The 16914-nt window shown below is 38.7% G+C and overlaps 1 protein-coding gene across 8 annotated transcripts in view; it reads right to left on the bottom strand.

The window, feature by feature from the left end:
• Positions 1 to 16914, bottom strand: part of LOC122564345 (F-actin-uncapping protein LRRC16A-like) — a 460598-nt gene that overhangs the window by 155373 nt on the left and 288311 nt on the right. For all 8 annotated transcript variants that reach the window (XM_043719093.1, XM_043719091.1, XM_043719092.1 and 5 more), the window contains 4 exons: positions 15807 to 15888; positions 13107 to 13206; positions 5522 to 5576; positions 309 to 481 (listed from right to left, as the gene is read on the bottom strand). In XM_043719093.1, the coding sequence (XP_043575028.1) occupies positions 309 to 481; positions 5522 to 5576; positions 13107 to 13206; positions 15807 to 15888 (410 nt within the window). The remainder of the gene's footprint in view (positions 1 to 308; positions 482 to 5521; positions 5577 to 13106; positions 13207 to 15806; positions 15889 to 16914) is intronic.

Raw genomic sequence — 16914 nt, 5'->3', positions numbered from 1 at the left:
TCGTATTTCTCCAACAATTTACAACTCAGTTGCAATGTTTGGATGCAACCAACCTAGACTCTTCAAGGCCACAATGCATGTTCCCTAACGAAGTTGCCTAAACAGGTTTAGAAGTCAATTAGAGCATAGCTAAATGTCTTTGAATTGGTTGCTGTTATTTCTCTCTCCTTGTAATCTCAATCCCTGCAGGTCATCAAATTAAGAATAAACAAAAACTATCCAGTTTTCTTTCTCTTACAACAACAAGATATATGTATACAATATAGAATTCAGTCCTGAAAAAAAGATTGACAGCAGCTTAATTTTACCTGAGCTTTGTGTTGATCTGGAGGGCCTTCCCAAGCATCTTAGCACCAATATCTCCCATTCCATTCCCACTGATGTCCACCTTCGTCAAAGTAGAATTGCTCCCCAAAGCATTAATAATAATTGTTAATTCAGTCTTAAGCTTTGAATCTGCTAGCGATAGTGACTGCAGTGGCTACAAGGAATAAAAGGAAATGTTTCTGTTTTAAATTTCAGTTACCAACTGTATATAAAGTTTGTTCTCTAAACACAAACAAGTTTGCAATTTTACATTCATAAGGAGCAAATAGGAGATACATCTCATTGTAGGTTCAGTCCAATTAGTTCCCATTCAAATTTCCTGCCTCACTGACTTCTTTAGTATTTTGGAGGTGATTCCAATTAACTGATCCTCTAAGTTATTTCACCATTTGTTGAAAAGTGCTTCACTTCTGCTGATAAGGATCTTGCTGTATGGGACAATGACACAATCCAACATACTGCTCCTAGATGGCAGAGCACATTAGTATATTGACATATTAAGCCAGCAATTACATTTCACAAGCTTTTTACACACAAATTTATGACTGTAAAGCAGCACTTAGTAAATATTCTCGGGACTCTCTCTGAAGCACTGTTATTGTTTTGCCCAGGAATATTCAGCCAATAGCACAAGAAATATTGCAGCATGTATATAAAGCACATAATTTAATGTTCATTTTCTGATAATCATGAATTGTCACAGTGGGAAAATATTAATTTACCTTCATTAAACTATCAGCTGGAAGCATGATTAACCTCGGACAATGCTGCGGATCTTGAATGCTTCAAAAGTCCAGAAATGAATTTTGTAATTTCTCTATATTACACTCAATCCTATTAGTAATTTTGATTCCTTTTTAAATTGGGATTTCATTGATGAATATAGTCTCCTTCAGTAGGCTGGTTTAAAAAGATTGTCCCTACAGTGAATGTCACTATTTAATGGTTCAAATAATTTTTGTTCCAATCAGCATCCAATGCATTCTCAAAAGTTTTCACAGTACAATGCTTTGCTAAAATTCCTACAGTAAATGCAATCTGCTGAAGTATGTAACTCATAACCATAAATGAAAGACACTTCTGAAATAAATATTTGGGCCAACACGAAGATGTTATTTCAAAAGCAAGAGTCCGAATGTTGAAGAGGTGACCATTAGCCCATGTTCTGGTCTCCCCAGTCAAGGAGGGACATTCTTGCAGCATCTCCCTGTCCAGTCCCTCAAGAATTTTAAATATTTCAATGAGATCATTTATATTCTTCATAGTTTAGCAGAAGGATGAGTGTAATCTATTCCACGTCACCTCATTCCAGAAACCAATCAAGCAAACATTTATTGTACTTCCTCTAGGATAAGTATGTTTAACTTTAGGTAAGGGGTTCAAAACTGCACATAATATTCCAGATGGAACCTCATTAGTGCCTTGTAGATTTGCCCCAATACCTTTTTACTTTTAATATCTAATTCCTTTGTCACAAAAGCTCACATATCATGCATTCATAATTGATTATTACAACTGTTCATAAACTTTGTGATTCAGGTAAAAAGAGAAAAAGATTCAAAAATATTCTTTATTTTACTTCTCCTATCAACAGTGGTTACCTTCATACTTTCACATCACATTATATCTGCCATGTTCTCATTTGTTCACCCAACCTCTCCAGCTTCTTCATAGATATTTTCTAATCAACACATTCCGAGATGTTATTATATTCCTTCAGTGCAGGTGGGACTTGAACCGATATCTGGGGATACTGTCTCTGCACCTCAAGAACCATAGTTCTATCATCCATTTTAACCTACATTTCTCAACCTGTTCAGAGATGTTATGAATTCTTAAAGTTCAGAGTAGGGATACTACCGCTACACCACAAGAGCCCTTTGTACTGATGTTAGGCTAGTTGACCTATTGACTGCACCTGGAATATTGTGTACAATTTTGGTCCCCTTACTTGAGGATGGATGTAGTTGTATTGGAGGTTCATGAGATTGATTCCAGAGATGAGGAATGTGTCTGAAGAATAGAGATTGAAGAGTTTCAGTCTATACTCTCTGAAGTTTAGAAGGATGAAAGGAGATCAAACGAGGTACACAAGATGCTAAAGGGGATTGACAAAGTAGACATAGAAAGAATGCTTTCTCATGTGGAGCAATCTAGATTGAGAGGACAGTTTTAGGATAATGGGTATCAGATTTCAACATGAGATGAGGAGAAGTTACTTCTCTCAAAGGATCATCAATCTATGAAACTCACCATCCCAGAGTGTGGTGGATGCGAAGACAGAGTAAATTTAAGGAGGAGATAGACAGATTCTTAATTAGTGATGGGATGAAGATTATGGAGAGTGTGCACAGTGGAGTTAAGGCCAAGGTGAGATCAGCCATGATAGTATCAAATGGTGGAACAGGCTCGAGGGGCTGAATTCCCTGATCCTGTTCTTAGTTATTATGTTAGGTAAAAACAATGACTGCAGATGCTGGAAACCAGATTCTGGATTAGTGGTGCTGGAAGAGCACAGCAGTTCAGGCAGCATCCGAGCAGCAGTAAAATTGACGTTTCGGGTAAAAGCCCTTCATCAGGAATAAAGGCAGAGAGCCTGAAGGATGGAGCAATAAACTAGAGGAGGGTGGGGTTGGGGAGAAAAGGTAAGTGGGGGAGGGGATGAAGGTTCTGGATCAGTGGTGCTGGAAGAGCACAGCAATTCAGGCAGCATCCGAGGACAGGCAAAATCGACGTTTCGGGCAAAAGCCCTTCATCAGGAATAAAGGCAGAGAGCCTGAAGCATGGAGAGATAAGATTGATGCCCTGGGGTTGAAGTGTTCCAAGGTGGAAGATGAGACGTTCTTCCTCCAGGCGTCTGGTTGTGAGGGAGCGGCGGTGAAGGGGGCCTAGGACCTCCATGTCATTGGCAGAGTGGGAGGGGGAGTTGAAATGTTGGGCCACAGAGCGATGTGGTTGATTGGTGCGGGTGTCCCGGAGATGTCCCCGAAAGCGCTCTGCTAGGAGGCGCCCAGTCTCCCCAATGTAGAGGGGACCACATCGGGAGCAACGGATACAATAAATGATATTGATGGAAGTGCAAGTAAAACTTTGATGGATGTGGAAGGCTCCTTTAGGGCCTTGGATGGAGCTGAGGGAGGAGGTGTTGGCACAGGTTTTACAGTTCCTGCGGTGGCAGGGGAAGGTGCCAGGTGGGTTGTATGGGGGTGTGGATCTGACCAGGTAGTCACGGAGGGAACAGTCTTTGTCCTTGGATGGATGCGTTGTAGGTGAATGGGTCTGGGTGGGTTGCGCTTCGGAGGGTCGGTGTGGACTTGTTGGGCCAAAGGGCCTGTTTCCACACTGTAAGTAATCTAATCTAATTTGGATCCCATTTACCAACCTCTGTGAAAAAGAACCGAAAATGATATCACCCCCCCCCCCCCCGTAACAGACCAAGACACAAATAAAAAGTGAGACAGAATCCCAGTGCTTCACCGGAGGCTCATTGATGATGTTACCTAGCACGGTGATGAAATGTCTGAAAACAAACCTACCAGCTCAGTGAGCAAACTTACAAACTGAACCTCAACCTGAGCTACAAATCTTCTCAAAAATCAAAGTAGTAGCATTCCATAACCCAAACAGCGGGCCCATTGTGGCCCTTATTCTAAGATCTTAAACTCCCTCACCCGAGATGTAACCAAGATTAGGAGATACTGTCATTCGACAGCCAGACTGGTTTTCATTCTACTCAGTTGTCCTTTTGGCATGGTCTCTCAAAAGTGAGCTCCCGGTCTTCCTTGGCAGGTTGGTTCTTGGAAAGGTGCCCAAACCCATGCCAAAATTGTGATCCAATGATGCATGCTTCGGTCCCGAAATGATGGAGTGCTGACAGCCTCTGACTGGTTATTCCAAAGAAGTGGAAGCTCCACCCCCAGCCTATTAAGTGGCCATTAAATTGGTGATTGGTGTTCTCTCATGTAGCTTTCCCCTTTCCCCTTCCCTACAATGTTTTAGCTGGGGGAGCAGGGAATATGGTGTTTATGTATAATTCAGTTTAACACCTCATATGGAATATGCAAATTGTATGCAGTCAGCTGGACATTCAAACCTGTCTTTTACTTTCAGTTTTGCTAGTAGACACCCATTCGCTCATACGTCTCGTAACAAGAATGTTTCCCCTACTGACAACATTAGAGCTTTGAACTGAACTGATTTAAAGTAATAATGCAAGGAATGAAAAATTAGCTTTCCTCTTTGTATCTAATGTACCCCTTCTTCTTAACATTCAAAAAGACAAAATGCCCAATCATTCAACACAATGTTGTGCAGTTAGGATTATAATGTCAGTAATATCATGTAGAGGTCAGTACTGTACATTTCTCCACATCCCTTATATCCATGTAATTCCCCGACCTTCCTATTCTCTCATCACTCCTCTTCAAGATTCTCATTGAAGTAGTAATGTGGGGTGAGGCAGGAATTAGGTGAAGAAACATGACAATTGATACAAATATCAGGGACAATGCAACGGATGCAATCAGAATTTCAAACAGACTTCATCATGAATAAAAATCTGCAGTGAAAATATGACACACCTTTATCAGTCAAAAACAGGTGCTTAAGTTCACAGCGAAAAATTAAAATGCTACATTGTGATTAGATTAGATTAGATTAGATTAGATTACAGTGTGGAAACAGGCCCTTCGGCCCAACAAGTCCACACCGACCCGCCGAAGCGCAACCCACCCATACCCCTACGGGGAGAACGTGCAAACTCCACACAGTCAGTCGCCTGAGGCGGGAATTGAACCCGGGTCTCATACGCTGTGAGGCAGCAGTGCTAACCACTGTGCCACCGTGTCGCCCATTACCACCGTGTCGCCCATTGTACATGTCACCATATCAATACATCCTTCTATATATAAATGATCACTCAAATCAGTGCGAGGGTCAGTTATTGGAGATTAGTGGTTCCTCCAATTTTAGTCATTTTGAGAATTAATTTAGAATTAAGGAATCAAAAAAATAAAGAATTTAAAATAGTTACAGTTGTAATTTTGGGAATTCTTCCAATAACCAAAAAAAAACATGCATTATTTGCAGTCAATTTGGTGTCTTCTTCAGTTTAAAAATCTCCAGTAGATAAAATAAGAATGCTATTTTGCTACTAAAATATCAAGTCAAATATCGAAACCTTGCAAAAACTTACTGATTCCTCATCTTGAATCATCTGTACAATGTTATCAAGCACGGGCGCGAGATTCCTGCGGAAAAAAATATGAATATATAAGTAAGTACAATGTTGGAATGAAATTCCATAATCAAAACACAGCTAAAAATCCACTTTTCCTTCTGTTGAAGTTAGCAACTATTGCTGAACTGCAGCTCCACAATCGCCGACACCTTGTTATGTGTATATCTGGACAATGTGGCAAGACTATTTGACAATGGAGGTTAGTCTAACTAAGTTACATCCTATTCCCGCAAATCATTGACACAAACCTTGCAGCAAAAGATAGTAAAAACAATCAGGAACATGAATTGGGTCCATTTGCCCCCATCTGGTCCCGAGGGATACTGTGTGCGCATCACACTTGCTTTACCAGAGATCAGTAAACCTAACATAGCTGAGGAAGTGAACATGGAATCTTGTTTAAGGAACGTACAAGAAATGTGAGGTGCTGCATTTTGGGAAAGCAAACCTTAGCAGGACTTATACACTTAATAGTAAGGTCCTAGAGTATTGCTGAACAAAAAGACCTTGGGAGTGCAGGATCATAGCTCCTTGAAAGTGGAGTCGCAGGTAGATAGGATCGTGAAGAAGGCATTTGGTATGCTTTCCTCTATTAGTCATAGTATTGAGTACAGGATTTGGGAGGTCATGTTGCAGCTGTACAGGACGTTGGTTAGGCCACTTTTGGAAGATTGCATACAATTCTGGTCTCCTTCCTATCGGAAGGATATCGTGAAACTTGAAGGGTTCAGAAAAGATTTACAAGGATGTTGCCAGGGTTGAAGGATTTGAGTTATAGAGAGAGGCTGAATAGGCTGGGGCTGTTTTCCCCGGAGTGTCAAAGGTTGAGGGGTGACCTCATAGAGGTTTATAAAATCATGAGGGACATGGACAGGATAAATAGACAAAGTCTGTTCCCTGGGGTGTAGGGAGTCCAGAACTAGAGGCCATACGTTTAGGGTAAGAAAAGAAAAGATATAAAAGGGACCTAAAGGGCAACGTTTTCACACAGAGGATGGTGCGTATATGGAATGAGCTGCCAAATGAAGTGGTGGAGGCTGGTACAACTGCAACATTTAAAAGGCATTTACATGGGCATATGAATAGGAAGGGTTTGGAAGGATGTGGACCAAGTGCCGGCAAATGGGACTAGATTAGGTTAGGATATCTGGTCAGGATGGACGGGTTGGACTGAAGGGTCTGTTTCCGTGGTGTATATCTCTATGACTCTAAGTACAACAGCACTTACAAGTCGAAAAGTGAGTATATCAGCGAAAGTAAATGTTAAACAGCCATTATTATTATTTTAACAATGTGGATTTATAGGATGTCTTTGACATTTTAAGATGCTTCACAGCAATGTTAGCAAATAAAATATGAGACTGAGCAGAAGAGATGAATTGTAGGATGAGAAGTAACAGTAGCAAGCCATGTGCTCTATTCAGTTGTTCTACTACTCAATAAGATCATTGCTTATCTTTGATCTCAATTCCACTTCCCTGGCCAAAAATTCTCAACTCTGAATAAATTCCTTATCTCAGTTCAAAATGATTGATCCCTTGTTCCAAGACTACGGCCCTAGTTCTCAGGAAACCCAAAGGGAACCACCTCTCAAATCCCCCTGTCAAATCACTTAGAATCTTCTAAGTTTCAATAATCAACTTCATTTTTTTTCAAACTCCAGAAAATATAAGTTCAATCTACTCAACAAGTTCTCTTTGGAAAAGAAAATCAGATTTTATATTAAAAATACAAGTTGTAATTCCAAATAACGGGTCAACAATCTTTTAAGACTCAGTTGCATTTAGATACAGTTGCATGTATAAGTTGGGGATTTAATGACAAAGCCAAGAGAGTTTAAAAATGAATGGTAAACCCTCTACAGATTTCATTGAGTACTTGTTCTTCAATAGACGATATATTTTGTGACAGCAACAATATAAGAGATATCACGTTTTCGAACAGTAACATAAACATAATTAAATATCAGAGGGAGTTAGAAGTTGTAGTCTTTGAGGCGAGAGAAAATGAATAATTGGATTTGGGCATGGTGATGCTATTTTGCTCTTACTTATAGATTCCCATTATAAGTGCATTTATTCACATTAATAGTGGAACTTGTCAGTATAAACATGTCCCACTATAATTACACACTCCATTCAGTGAAAGGCGAAAGTTGAGTGATACGCATGAGAAAGGAGAATGTCATTTACAAAAATACACACTGATGTCTTTGTAACAAATTTAATGCAGAAAGGGGCAAACTAATTATTGTATGCATAAACAAGCTCCAGTAGTTTGCTCTCCAATTGCCAAAACCAAGTGCTTTTGTGGTAAATCTCATTCACAACAAATAAAGATGCTACACCACTACTTTCAGTCTGTTTTTATTCTTTAAAACATTTTTTTACACAGTTCAGAAGATTACTCATTGTTGGTGTTCATTATCCTGTTCAGTATAACTTCAAAAAGGACCAGGGCCAAGAAATAAAGCCATCAACAAGGTCTAAAAGGATCTCAAAACATGTCAGTTCAAGAGTTTTCCAAGTTAATTTTTATCTATATCAACTTATGTCCTGAAAATATCATTACACTTACACTTCAAGCAAATATAAAGAGTAATCATGTACTAATGCAATGCATTTCTAGTTGATGTCACTAGTTATTTTTATCATGCTGATGGGAGATACAGTTGCAATCACAGCAACTGATGAAGATACATTGTTTTCCAGATGAGAAAACTGCTGGATCCACTGACTATCCTCGAATTGTAGCAATATACAAATCTACCCAAAATCTTGACAGGATACAACAGTCTCACCACTGTCCATTGTCCATTCAGATTTCTATGATTTAAAGCACGTAAATGTTAGTTTGACCTCCTCAAAGAGCAAACTGAACTCAATATTTCCAGAATCTGTACTGAATACAACAAATGCTGGAGATCACAGAGGGTGAGGCAGTATCCATAGAGAGAGAGAGCAAGCTAATGTTTTGAGTCTATTTGACTCTTCATCAGAGCTGAAGTAATATTTTTCTCTTACTTCTATAGAGCCAGTACTGCACAAATGTATGAAGAGATACAATCATTATCTTAAAAACTAGCTATTATCACCTCCACACCCACTGGATTCTAAGGTTGTTCCTAAAATGTGACATGAGTACTATTTTTCATTTGGGCACATACAAAATATGGAGCTTATTTAAGGACCTGCTACTGTGGGTCCTTGATAAGAATGTATCGGTCAGGTGGGAAGTTGTGCGCGGGAGCCATGGTTCACTAAAGAAGTTGAATCTCTTGTCAAGAGAAAGAAGGCAGCTTAAGTGAGGATCAGATGTGATGGCTCATTTAGGGCACTTGAGAGTTACATGTTAGCCAGGAAAGACCTAATGAGAGAGCTAAGAAGAGCCAGGAAGGAACATGAGAAGTCATTGGCTGACAGGATCAAAGAAAATCCTAAAGCTTTCTATAGGTACATCAGGAATAAAAGAATTACTAGAGTAAGATTAGGGCCAATCAAGAATAGTAGAGGGAAGTTGTTCGTGGAGTCACAGGAGATAGGGGAAGCACAAAATGAATACTTTGTGTTGGTATTCACACTAGGAAAAGATGATGTGGTCAAGCTCACTAGGAGGAGGTGTTAGCAATTCTGGAAAGTGTGAAAATAGGTAAGACCCCCCAAGGCCAAATGGGATTAATCCTAGGATTCTCTGGGAAGCCGTGGGGGAGATTGCCAAGCCTTTGGTTTTGATCTTTATTTTGTCATTGTCTACAGGAACAGTAGAAGATGACTGGAGGATAGCAAATGTTATTCTCTTGTTCAAGAAGGGGAATAGAGAAAACACTGGAAATTATAGACCTGTGAGCATTATTTTGGCTGTGGGTAAAGTGTTGGTAAGTGTTAAATGAGATAGGATTTGTAATAATCTAGAAAGGAATAAGTTAATTAGGGATAGTCAACACAGTTTTGTGAAGGGTAGGTTGTGCCTCACAAACCTTATTGAGTTCTTTGAGAAGATGACCAAACAGCTGGATGAGGGTAAAGCGATTGATGTGGTGTACATGAATTTCAGTCAGGCATTTAATGAGGTTCCCCACAGTAGGGTTATTGCACAAAATATAGAGGCATGAGATTGAGGGTGATTTAGCGGTTTGGATCAGAAATTGACTAGCTGAAAGAAGACAGAGTGGTGGCTGATGGGAAATATCCATCCTGGAGTTCAGTTAATAGTGGGATACTGCAAGGATCTTTTTTGGTCCATTAAGTGTTGGTAAGTGTTAAATGAGATAGGATTTGTAATAATCTAGAAAGGAATAAGTTAATTAGGGATAGTCAACATAGTTTTGTGAAGGGTAGGTTGTGCCTCACAAAATTATTGAGTTCTTTGAGAAGATGACCAAACAGCTGGATGAGGGTAAAGCGATTGATGTGGTGTACATGAATTTCAGTCAGGCGTTTAATGAGGTTCCCCACAGTAGGGTTATTGCACAAAATATAGAGGCATGAGATTGAGGGTGATTTAGCGGTTTGGATCAGAAATTGACTAGCTGAAAGAAGACAGAGTGGTGGCTGATGGGAAATATCCATCCTGGAGTTCAGTTAATAGTGGGATACTGCAAGGATCTTTTTTGGTCCATTGTTGTTTGTCATTTTTATAAATGACCTGGATGAGGGCTTAGAAGGATGGGTTAGTAAATTTGCGGATGACACTAATGTCGGTAGAGTTGTGGATAACGATGAAGGATGCTGTAGGTTACAGAGGGACACAGAGTAGCTGCAGAGCTGGGCTGAGAGGTGGCAAGTGGAGTTTAATGCAGAAAAGTGTGAGGTGATTCACTTTGAAAGGTGTAACAGGAATGCATAGTACTGGGCTAATGGTAAGATTTCTTGGTAGTGTAGACGAGCAGAGAGATCTCAGCGTCCAGGTACATAGATCCTTGAAAGTTGCCACCCAGGTTGATAGGGTTATTAAGGCAGCAAATGGCATGTTAGATTTTATTGGTAGAGGGATTGAGCTTTGGAACCATGAGGTCAAGCTGCAGCTGAACAAAACTCTGGTGCGGCCGCTCTTGGAGTACTGCGTACAGTATCGGAAGTATGTGAAAGCTTTGGAAAGGGTTCAGAGGAAATTTGCTAGGATTTTGCCTGGTATGGAGGGAAGGACTTACAAGGAAAGGCTGAAGGACTTGAGGCTATTTTTGTTAGTGAGAAGAAGGTTGAGAAGTGACTTAATTGAGACATAGAAGATAATCAGAAGGTTAGATAGGGTGGACAGTGACAGCCTTTTTCCTTGGATGGTGATGCTAGCACAAGGGGACATTGCTTTAAATTGAGGGGTGATATAGGACAGATGTAGTCAGATACTCAGAGTAGTCGGGGCATGGAACACACTGCCCCCTGCAACAATAGTAGACCCGCCAACTTTAAGGACATTTAAATGGTCATTGGATAGGCATATGTACGAGAATGGAATTGTGTAGGTTAGATGGGCTTCAGATTGGTTTCACAGGTCAGCGCAACATCGAGGGCTGAAGGGCCTGTACTGTGCTGTAACATTCTACATTGTTGTGCCATTCCATTAATACTGGCACATCTCCAGAAACTTCCTAAACAGTAACAGTCAACACACTATTTAACCACTGTCGTGTTGTAGTCACAGGAGCAGTGGTAGGTGTCCCCGCTTCACCAGAAAATCCAGGTTCAAACCCCAACTCAGGTCAGAAATGTCCAAATAATTTGTAACTTCCTGTAACCAGCAAGACTCAATTCCTCTTCCTGAAGTGATTGCCTGATCTCCAGAGCTTTCCTACAGCAATACAAGACCTGGATTGAAGGATCATAGAGTGGACCAACCCTGCAGGTCACAACTTGATACACAACATTTTGAAATATGAAAAATGGTACTTAAATTCACTAACATTTTTATTTTCTTAAAAGTATTTTAAGAGTACTTTATTTTCTTAAAGATGCATACTGCTCGGACAGAGCTAACCCATAGCCATAAAATCCTGTAGGACCTCAATCATATAAACAGTTGGTTCTACAAGATTCTCAAGGTTGTGTATCAGACTTGCTTCTAACAACTGGATAAATCTAGTCATGATACTGTCATACTCAGCAGGCTTTCAAGTGTTGAGAAGGAACAGGCAAAATCACTCTATCTTCAAAAAATGCCAAAACTTTGATAAGATTCCACACATAAGGTTACTTAATAAGATAAGAGTCCATGGTGTTAGAGGCCGTACATTAACTTGGCTAAAGGAGTGGCTAACTAACTGAAGACAGAGTTGGGATGAAGGGGACATTTTCAGGATAGCAACCTGTAACTAGTGGCGTGCCAGAAAGATCAGTGCTGGGGCCACAATTATTTAAAATATTATATTTGAATGACTTGGATGAGAGACGTAAAGATACTATAGCCAGGTTTGTGGATGATATTAAACTAGCTAGGAAGGCAAATCAGGATAAGCGAGTTGGCAAAATATTCAGCAGATAGAAAAAGAAGTGGGAAAAATGTAATTATGCAATTTGTCAGAAAGAATAGAAGTGGTGAATATTATTTAAATGGGAAAACAACTGCAAAAAGCTGTAGCACAGAAGGATTTGAAGAGGGCTCTAATGCATGAAACACTCAGAGCAAGCATACATGTTCAGGAGGCAATAGGAAAGACAAATAAGCGCTAACCTTCATTTGAAAGGAAATGGATTAGAAAAACATGCAGATTTTGCTAAAACTATATGAGGTGCGAGTCAGATAACAGTTTTAGTACCTTACATAAAGCAAGATATACTAGTATTGGAAGCCAAGCAGAAGAGGTTCACTATGTTGATCCAGATATGGAGGACTCTCTTAAGAGGAGAGGTTAGATAGGTTGTGCTTGTACTCTTTAGAGTTTTGAAAAATAGGAAATCTTACTGAAACACACAAGATTCATAGGAGGCTTGGCAGGGTAAAGGCTAAGAGGTTGATCTCCCATGTGTGACAATCTAGGACTAGAAGGCAGAATCTCGGAGTAAGGAGTCAACCATTTAAGACAGACAAGAGGAAGAATCTTTTCTCAGAAGGTTGCGAATCTGTGGAATTCTTTACTGCAGAGGGCTACTGAGGTTGGCCATTAAAGTATATTCAAGGCTGAGATTGACAACATCTCAATAATTAAGAGAATCAAAGGTTATAGGAAAGTGAAGCTGATTATCAGATCAGCCATGATTTTATCGAATGACAAGCAGATTCAATAGGCTGAATGGTCTACTTCTGATCCTACATCCGCCAGAGGATCAGACCAGCCACACTGTGAAATAATATTTTGGATTCTAAAAAGTAAATGGAAAAGATCACAGAACTGTTACTGCAAAATGAGGCCATTTGGCCCATCATGTCTGCACTGGCACAGTAAAATAATTCTCTTGTATGGAACAAGATTAAACTTTGTTAAATAAGATATTTCTGTTATGCAGACTGTTAGGACAATCAAGTAAATAATGAATTTACTTGGAGACAATAAAATTGATGTTTATTAGTCTGTTTCATTGTTGGGTATCCACAAAAACTTACTTACTTGGTCTTTATATTGTTGAAATTTTTGCCTAAGGCTAGATGGCGAATTGACCTATTCTTGCCCATCCACACTACGAGAGTAGCAAGATCGGAGTCTAAACCTGTACAAAAGAAGGTTACATGTTGTAAATATGAACAGGCTGCACAGTCTCTAAAACAAATGTTGCAATATGTTCATTTCCAATCTTATCAATGGTTTGGTGTACATGTAGCAGAAAGCATACATGCAAAGAACAGTCGACAGGACAGCAGAGCTGGATATAGGGATGTGATGCAAACTAAATTATAAACATGCATTTTCTTTACAGTAAATCCTTGACTTCTACAACTTTGACTCGAAGTTAAACTGGAAAGTAGATACAGAAATGTTGCAATCCACCTAAACAGCTGCTTTCTATATTTGTGTCACTGGAGCTCCAGCCAACAGTGTAACTGGAGTTGTTAGCTGCTGATTATTTTGTGGGAGAGGGTGACCTTAATTTTACTGCCCAGTGACAGAGGTCAGCTGTCCTCAAATAGAAGGAAAAGGGGGGAAAAAAAAAACTTGCATTTATGTTGTGGTCATCACAAATGTCAGGATTCACAAAGTGATTCAAAACCAATTAACTACTCTTACAGTCATTGCTATAATGTAAGAAACATAGCACTCAATATGTATAAAGTAAACCCGAGTAGGCAGCAGACATAAATAATTCAATAATCTGCTGTTTGGGCATTGGTGTTTTTTGTTATTTCAGATCTCCAGCCTCTGCAGTATTTTGCTTTAATTTTAGTTTATAATCATCTGCACAGAATTGCTGATTCAAAAAAACTGTTTCTTTAGATTCATATTGTACACTACTTTAAGAAAAGTGATTGAGAAATCTGTTAGCCAAATATTAACTGTCAAGAACTTAGTGTCTACAAGGAAGATTTAAGGGTCTGAATGCTTGAAACTTTTCAGCTGTGGAGAGATAGCCAGCATGGATATAAAACCATAGAATCACAGAATCTCTAGTGTGGAAGAAGACTCTTCGGCCCAAGAAATCCACAACGACCATCTGAAGACTAACCCACCCAAACCCATTCCCCTACCCTATTATCATTTAGCCCTGACTAATGCACATTGGTAGGTAGTTCCTGATGGACCTGATTAAATAATTCAAAGGGTCTGTTGAAGCAGTGGACAGGGAAATGTCTAAGGATGTTCTTTATATACACTTCCAGAACAGTTTTGATAATTAGTTCACACTCATGGAAACCAAGACAGATTACTGCATATGGAATTATTTCGCAAATTAACTCCATAGCAGGAGACAGAATGCAAATGTAATAAGCAGGAACTGCAATTGACAAGATGTAATTCGTTTTTTTGTAAAACAATTGGGGTCCCAACTCATCATATTTGACAACTCAAATGATAGGACTAAAAGCTATATTCAAGTTTGCCAATAACAGAAGTATATGTGGCTTTGCAAGCAGTATAGATGGAAGCAGAACGTTACAAAGTGATTAACAGCTTAAGCAAATGAGCAAAGCTGTCATCAATGTTGGCAAAGCCTATATGGACCTAGAAAATACTTTTGTTCTACACTTTTTAAGTGGTAAAAAAAGGTAGAAATGAAGTTCCAGAAAGGCTTAAGTATCCAGGTACAAGGATCATTAAAATTTCATGGGGGAGTACAGGAATAATCAAACAGTGAAAACAATTCTGGATTTTATATCTAGAAAATGACGACTTAAAGGCGGGGTGGAGGAAATTATGTTTGAATAACACAAAACCCTAGTTAGGACACACTTAGAGTATGACGAGCCATTCTGAGTGCAGATTCTTAAGAAGGATACACCCATGTTGGAGGAAGTGCATATACAATTTACCATAATCGTATTTGAACACCAAGGGTTAAATTATGAAGCAAGATTACACAAACTGGGCTATAAAGGCTGATTTGATCATTGTTTAAGATTACTTAAGCAATAAAGGGATAGATTAGATAAAAGGAAACCATTTCCATTGGTTGGAGAGTCTGAGACTAGGAGGCATAGTTCAAAAATGACAGACACATCTTTCAGGATTTAAATTTGAATCATTCTTCCACACACAAAGGCTGCTACAAGTTGGGTTTGCTTTTTCATAAACAGAAACTGATGCCAGATGAATTATTAATTTTAAATTGGAACTGGATAGATTTTTGTTAACCGAAGGTACTATGGAATTTGGAGCCAAGGCCAGCTATTCGCAGTAGATTCCAGATCAGTCATTGTCTCACTCAATAGCAGAATAGACCTGATCATTAAATAGCCTATTCCTGCTTTCAGGATCTTTATTTCAGATACCTGTAGAAATTATCAGTGTTATCACCTGCCCAGAAAGATGCATTAAAATTTTATTTAAACAGAGTATTTGTCCCAAAGTTTGACTATGATAATAGGTTTAAATAAGATATTTTATAATAGGAGTGGAGGAAGGGATAATCCTTGTTGATAAATATTTTACATCTACATTGAAAAAGTCTAGTTTAACAAATACAAAATGCAGCTAGTTCCAAAATAAATTTACTCAAAGGTTTGAATGGCACAAGTATTACTGAGATTTCATTTGGTTTATGGAAGCGTGCAAAGACTTAGTAGTGAATTCTTCACATGATACATGAAATTAAACAGCTATATTGTTTTATAGATGAGACTCATTGTAAGAAAATTCAAAAATAACTCTTCTTACCATTGTCTGAAATATCCAGTTTTGAAATATTATGGATTTCTGCAATGCAACCTTCTAAAATCTGAGCCCCACCTGACCTTAGCTGTGGACAAAAGCTTGGAGTTAATTTTAGTGAATAACTGGGATTCCACAATATTTAATGATTATCACAGTTTCAATGAGGTATTACAAATATGTTTTGCTAATCATCTGCTGGGAAATATAATGTAGCAGTATATTCCTTAGTTTACTTTGCAAACTCAATATCTTTTCAAGAAGGCGGCTGCAATTAGAAGACAATTTTAAGCATACTTTTCAATTCTTATAGATGCCTTTTAAATTTGATGACATGCAGCTCAAACAACATTTGGTGATGCACTGGTTATTTCTAACATAATTAACGATGTTCAAGGCTACTGCGATTCGACAAAAGCAGTTAAGCATGGTGGCATCTTGCACCCTGCTGTCTACAAAAGCCCCAAAACTATTACACAAAAATCTGATTAAATGAGAGATGACTGAACACTTAGTATTTTTCAACTGAAAAATTTAAAATCTAATGATAGCATTTTATGAGAGATGCAGAAGGAACAATAAAAAGCAGACAGCATGATAGTTTTATTTTGCAGTAAAATGGAAAGGATTATCAAATAATTCAAATTAAGCAATGTCAATTGCACAGTAATGGGGGATGTTACAGCTAAAAATTTGAATTATCTGATCATTTGACTTAAGTGCCTTTGAATTGAGTAAACTGCAAACACAAAACCAATGCAAAAACAGCAGGAAGCAGCAATTGGTGAATGGACCAAAATAAACGCAGTTACTGTGATACCTGATTCATATTTTAATGATTAAGCAAGAATAAAAAAGCTTAATGATTACTTCCTTACTCTAATGATATTATTGTTTCCAAAGGCTCCCAACATTTCTCTGTCAACTTCTTCCTCCCAACCCTCCTGCACTGAAGTTCCAACCTGAAGTAGCCAGGAAACTTCAAAATTCTTACAATAATACAGGTAACACCTGTCAGTTAATTCTTTTGAAACTTTTTATTTTGCATTCTAGTTTAAAACAAGATATGCATTCCTGTAGACGTTTAACCATTTGTTCTGCATCACTAAAAGTT

The sequence above is a fragment of the Chiloscyllium plagiosum genome, chromosome 29, assembly GCF_004010195.1.
Source record: "Chiloscyllium plagiosum isolate BGI_BamShark_2017 chromosome 29, ASM401019v2, whole genome shotgun sequence".
NCBI classification, from domain to species: domain Eukaryota; kingdom Metazoa; phylum Chordata; class Chondrichthyes; order Orectolobiformes; family Hemiscylliidae; genus Chiloscyllium; species Chiloscyllium plagiosum.
This window is presented reverse-complemented; position numbering and strand designations above follow the sequence as displayed.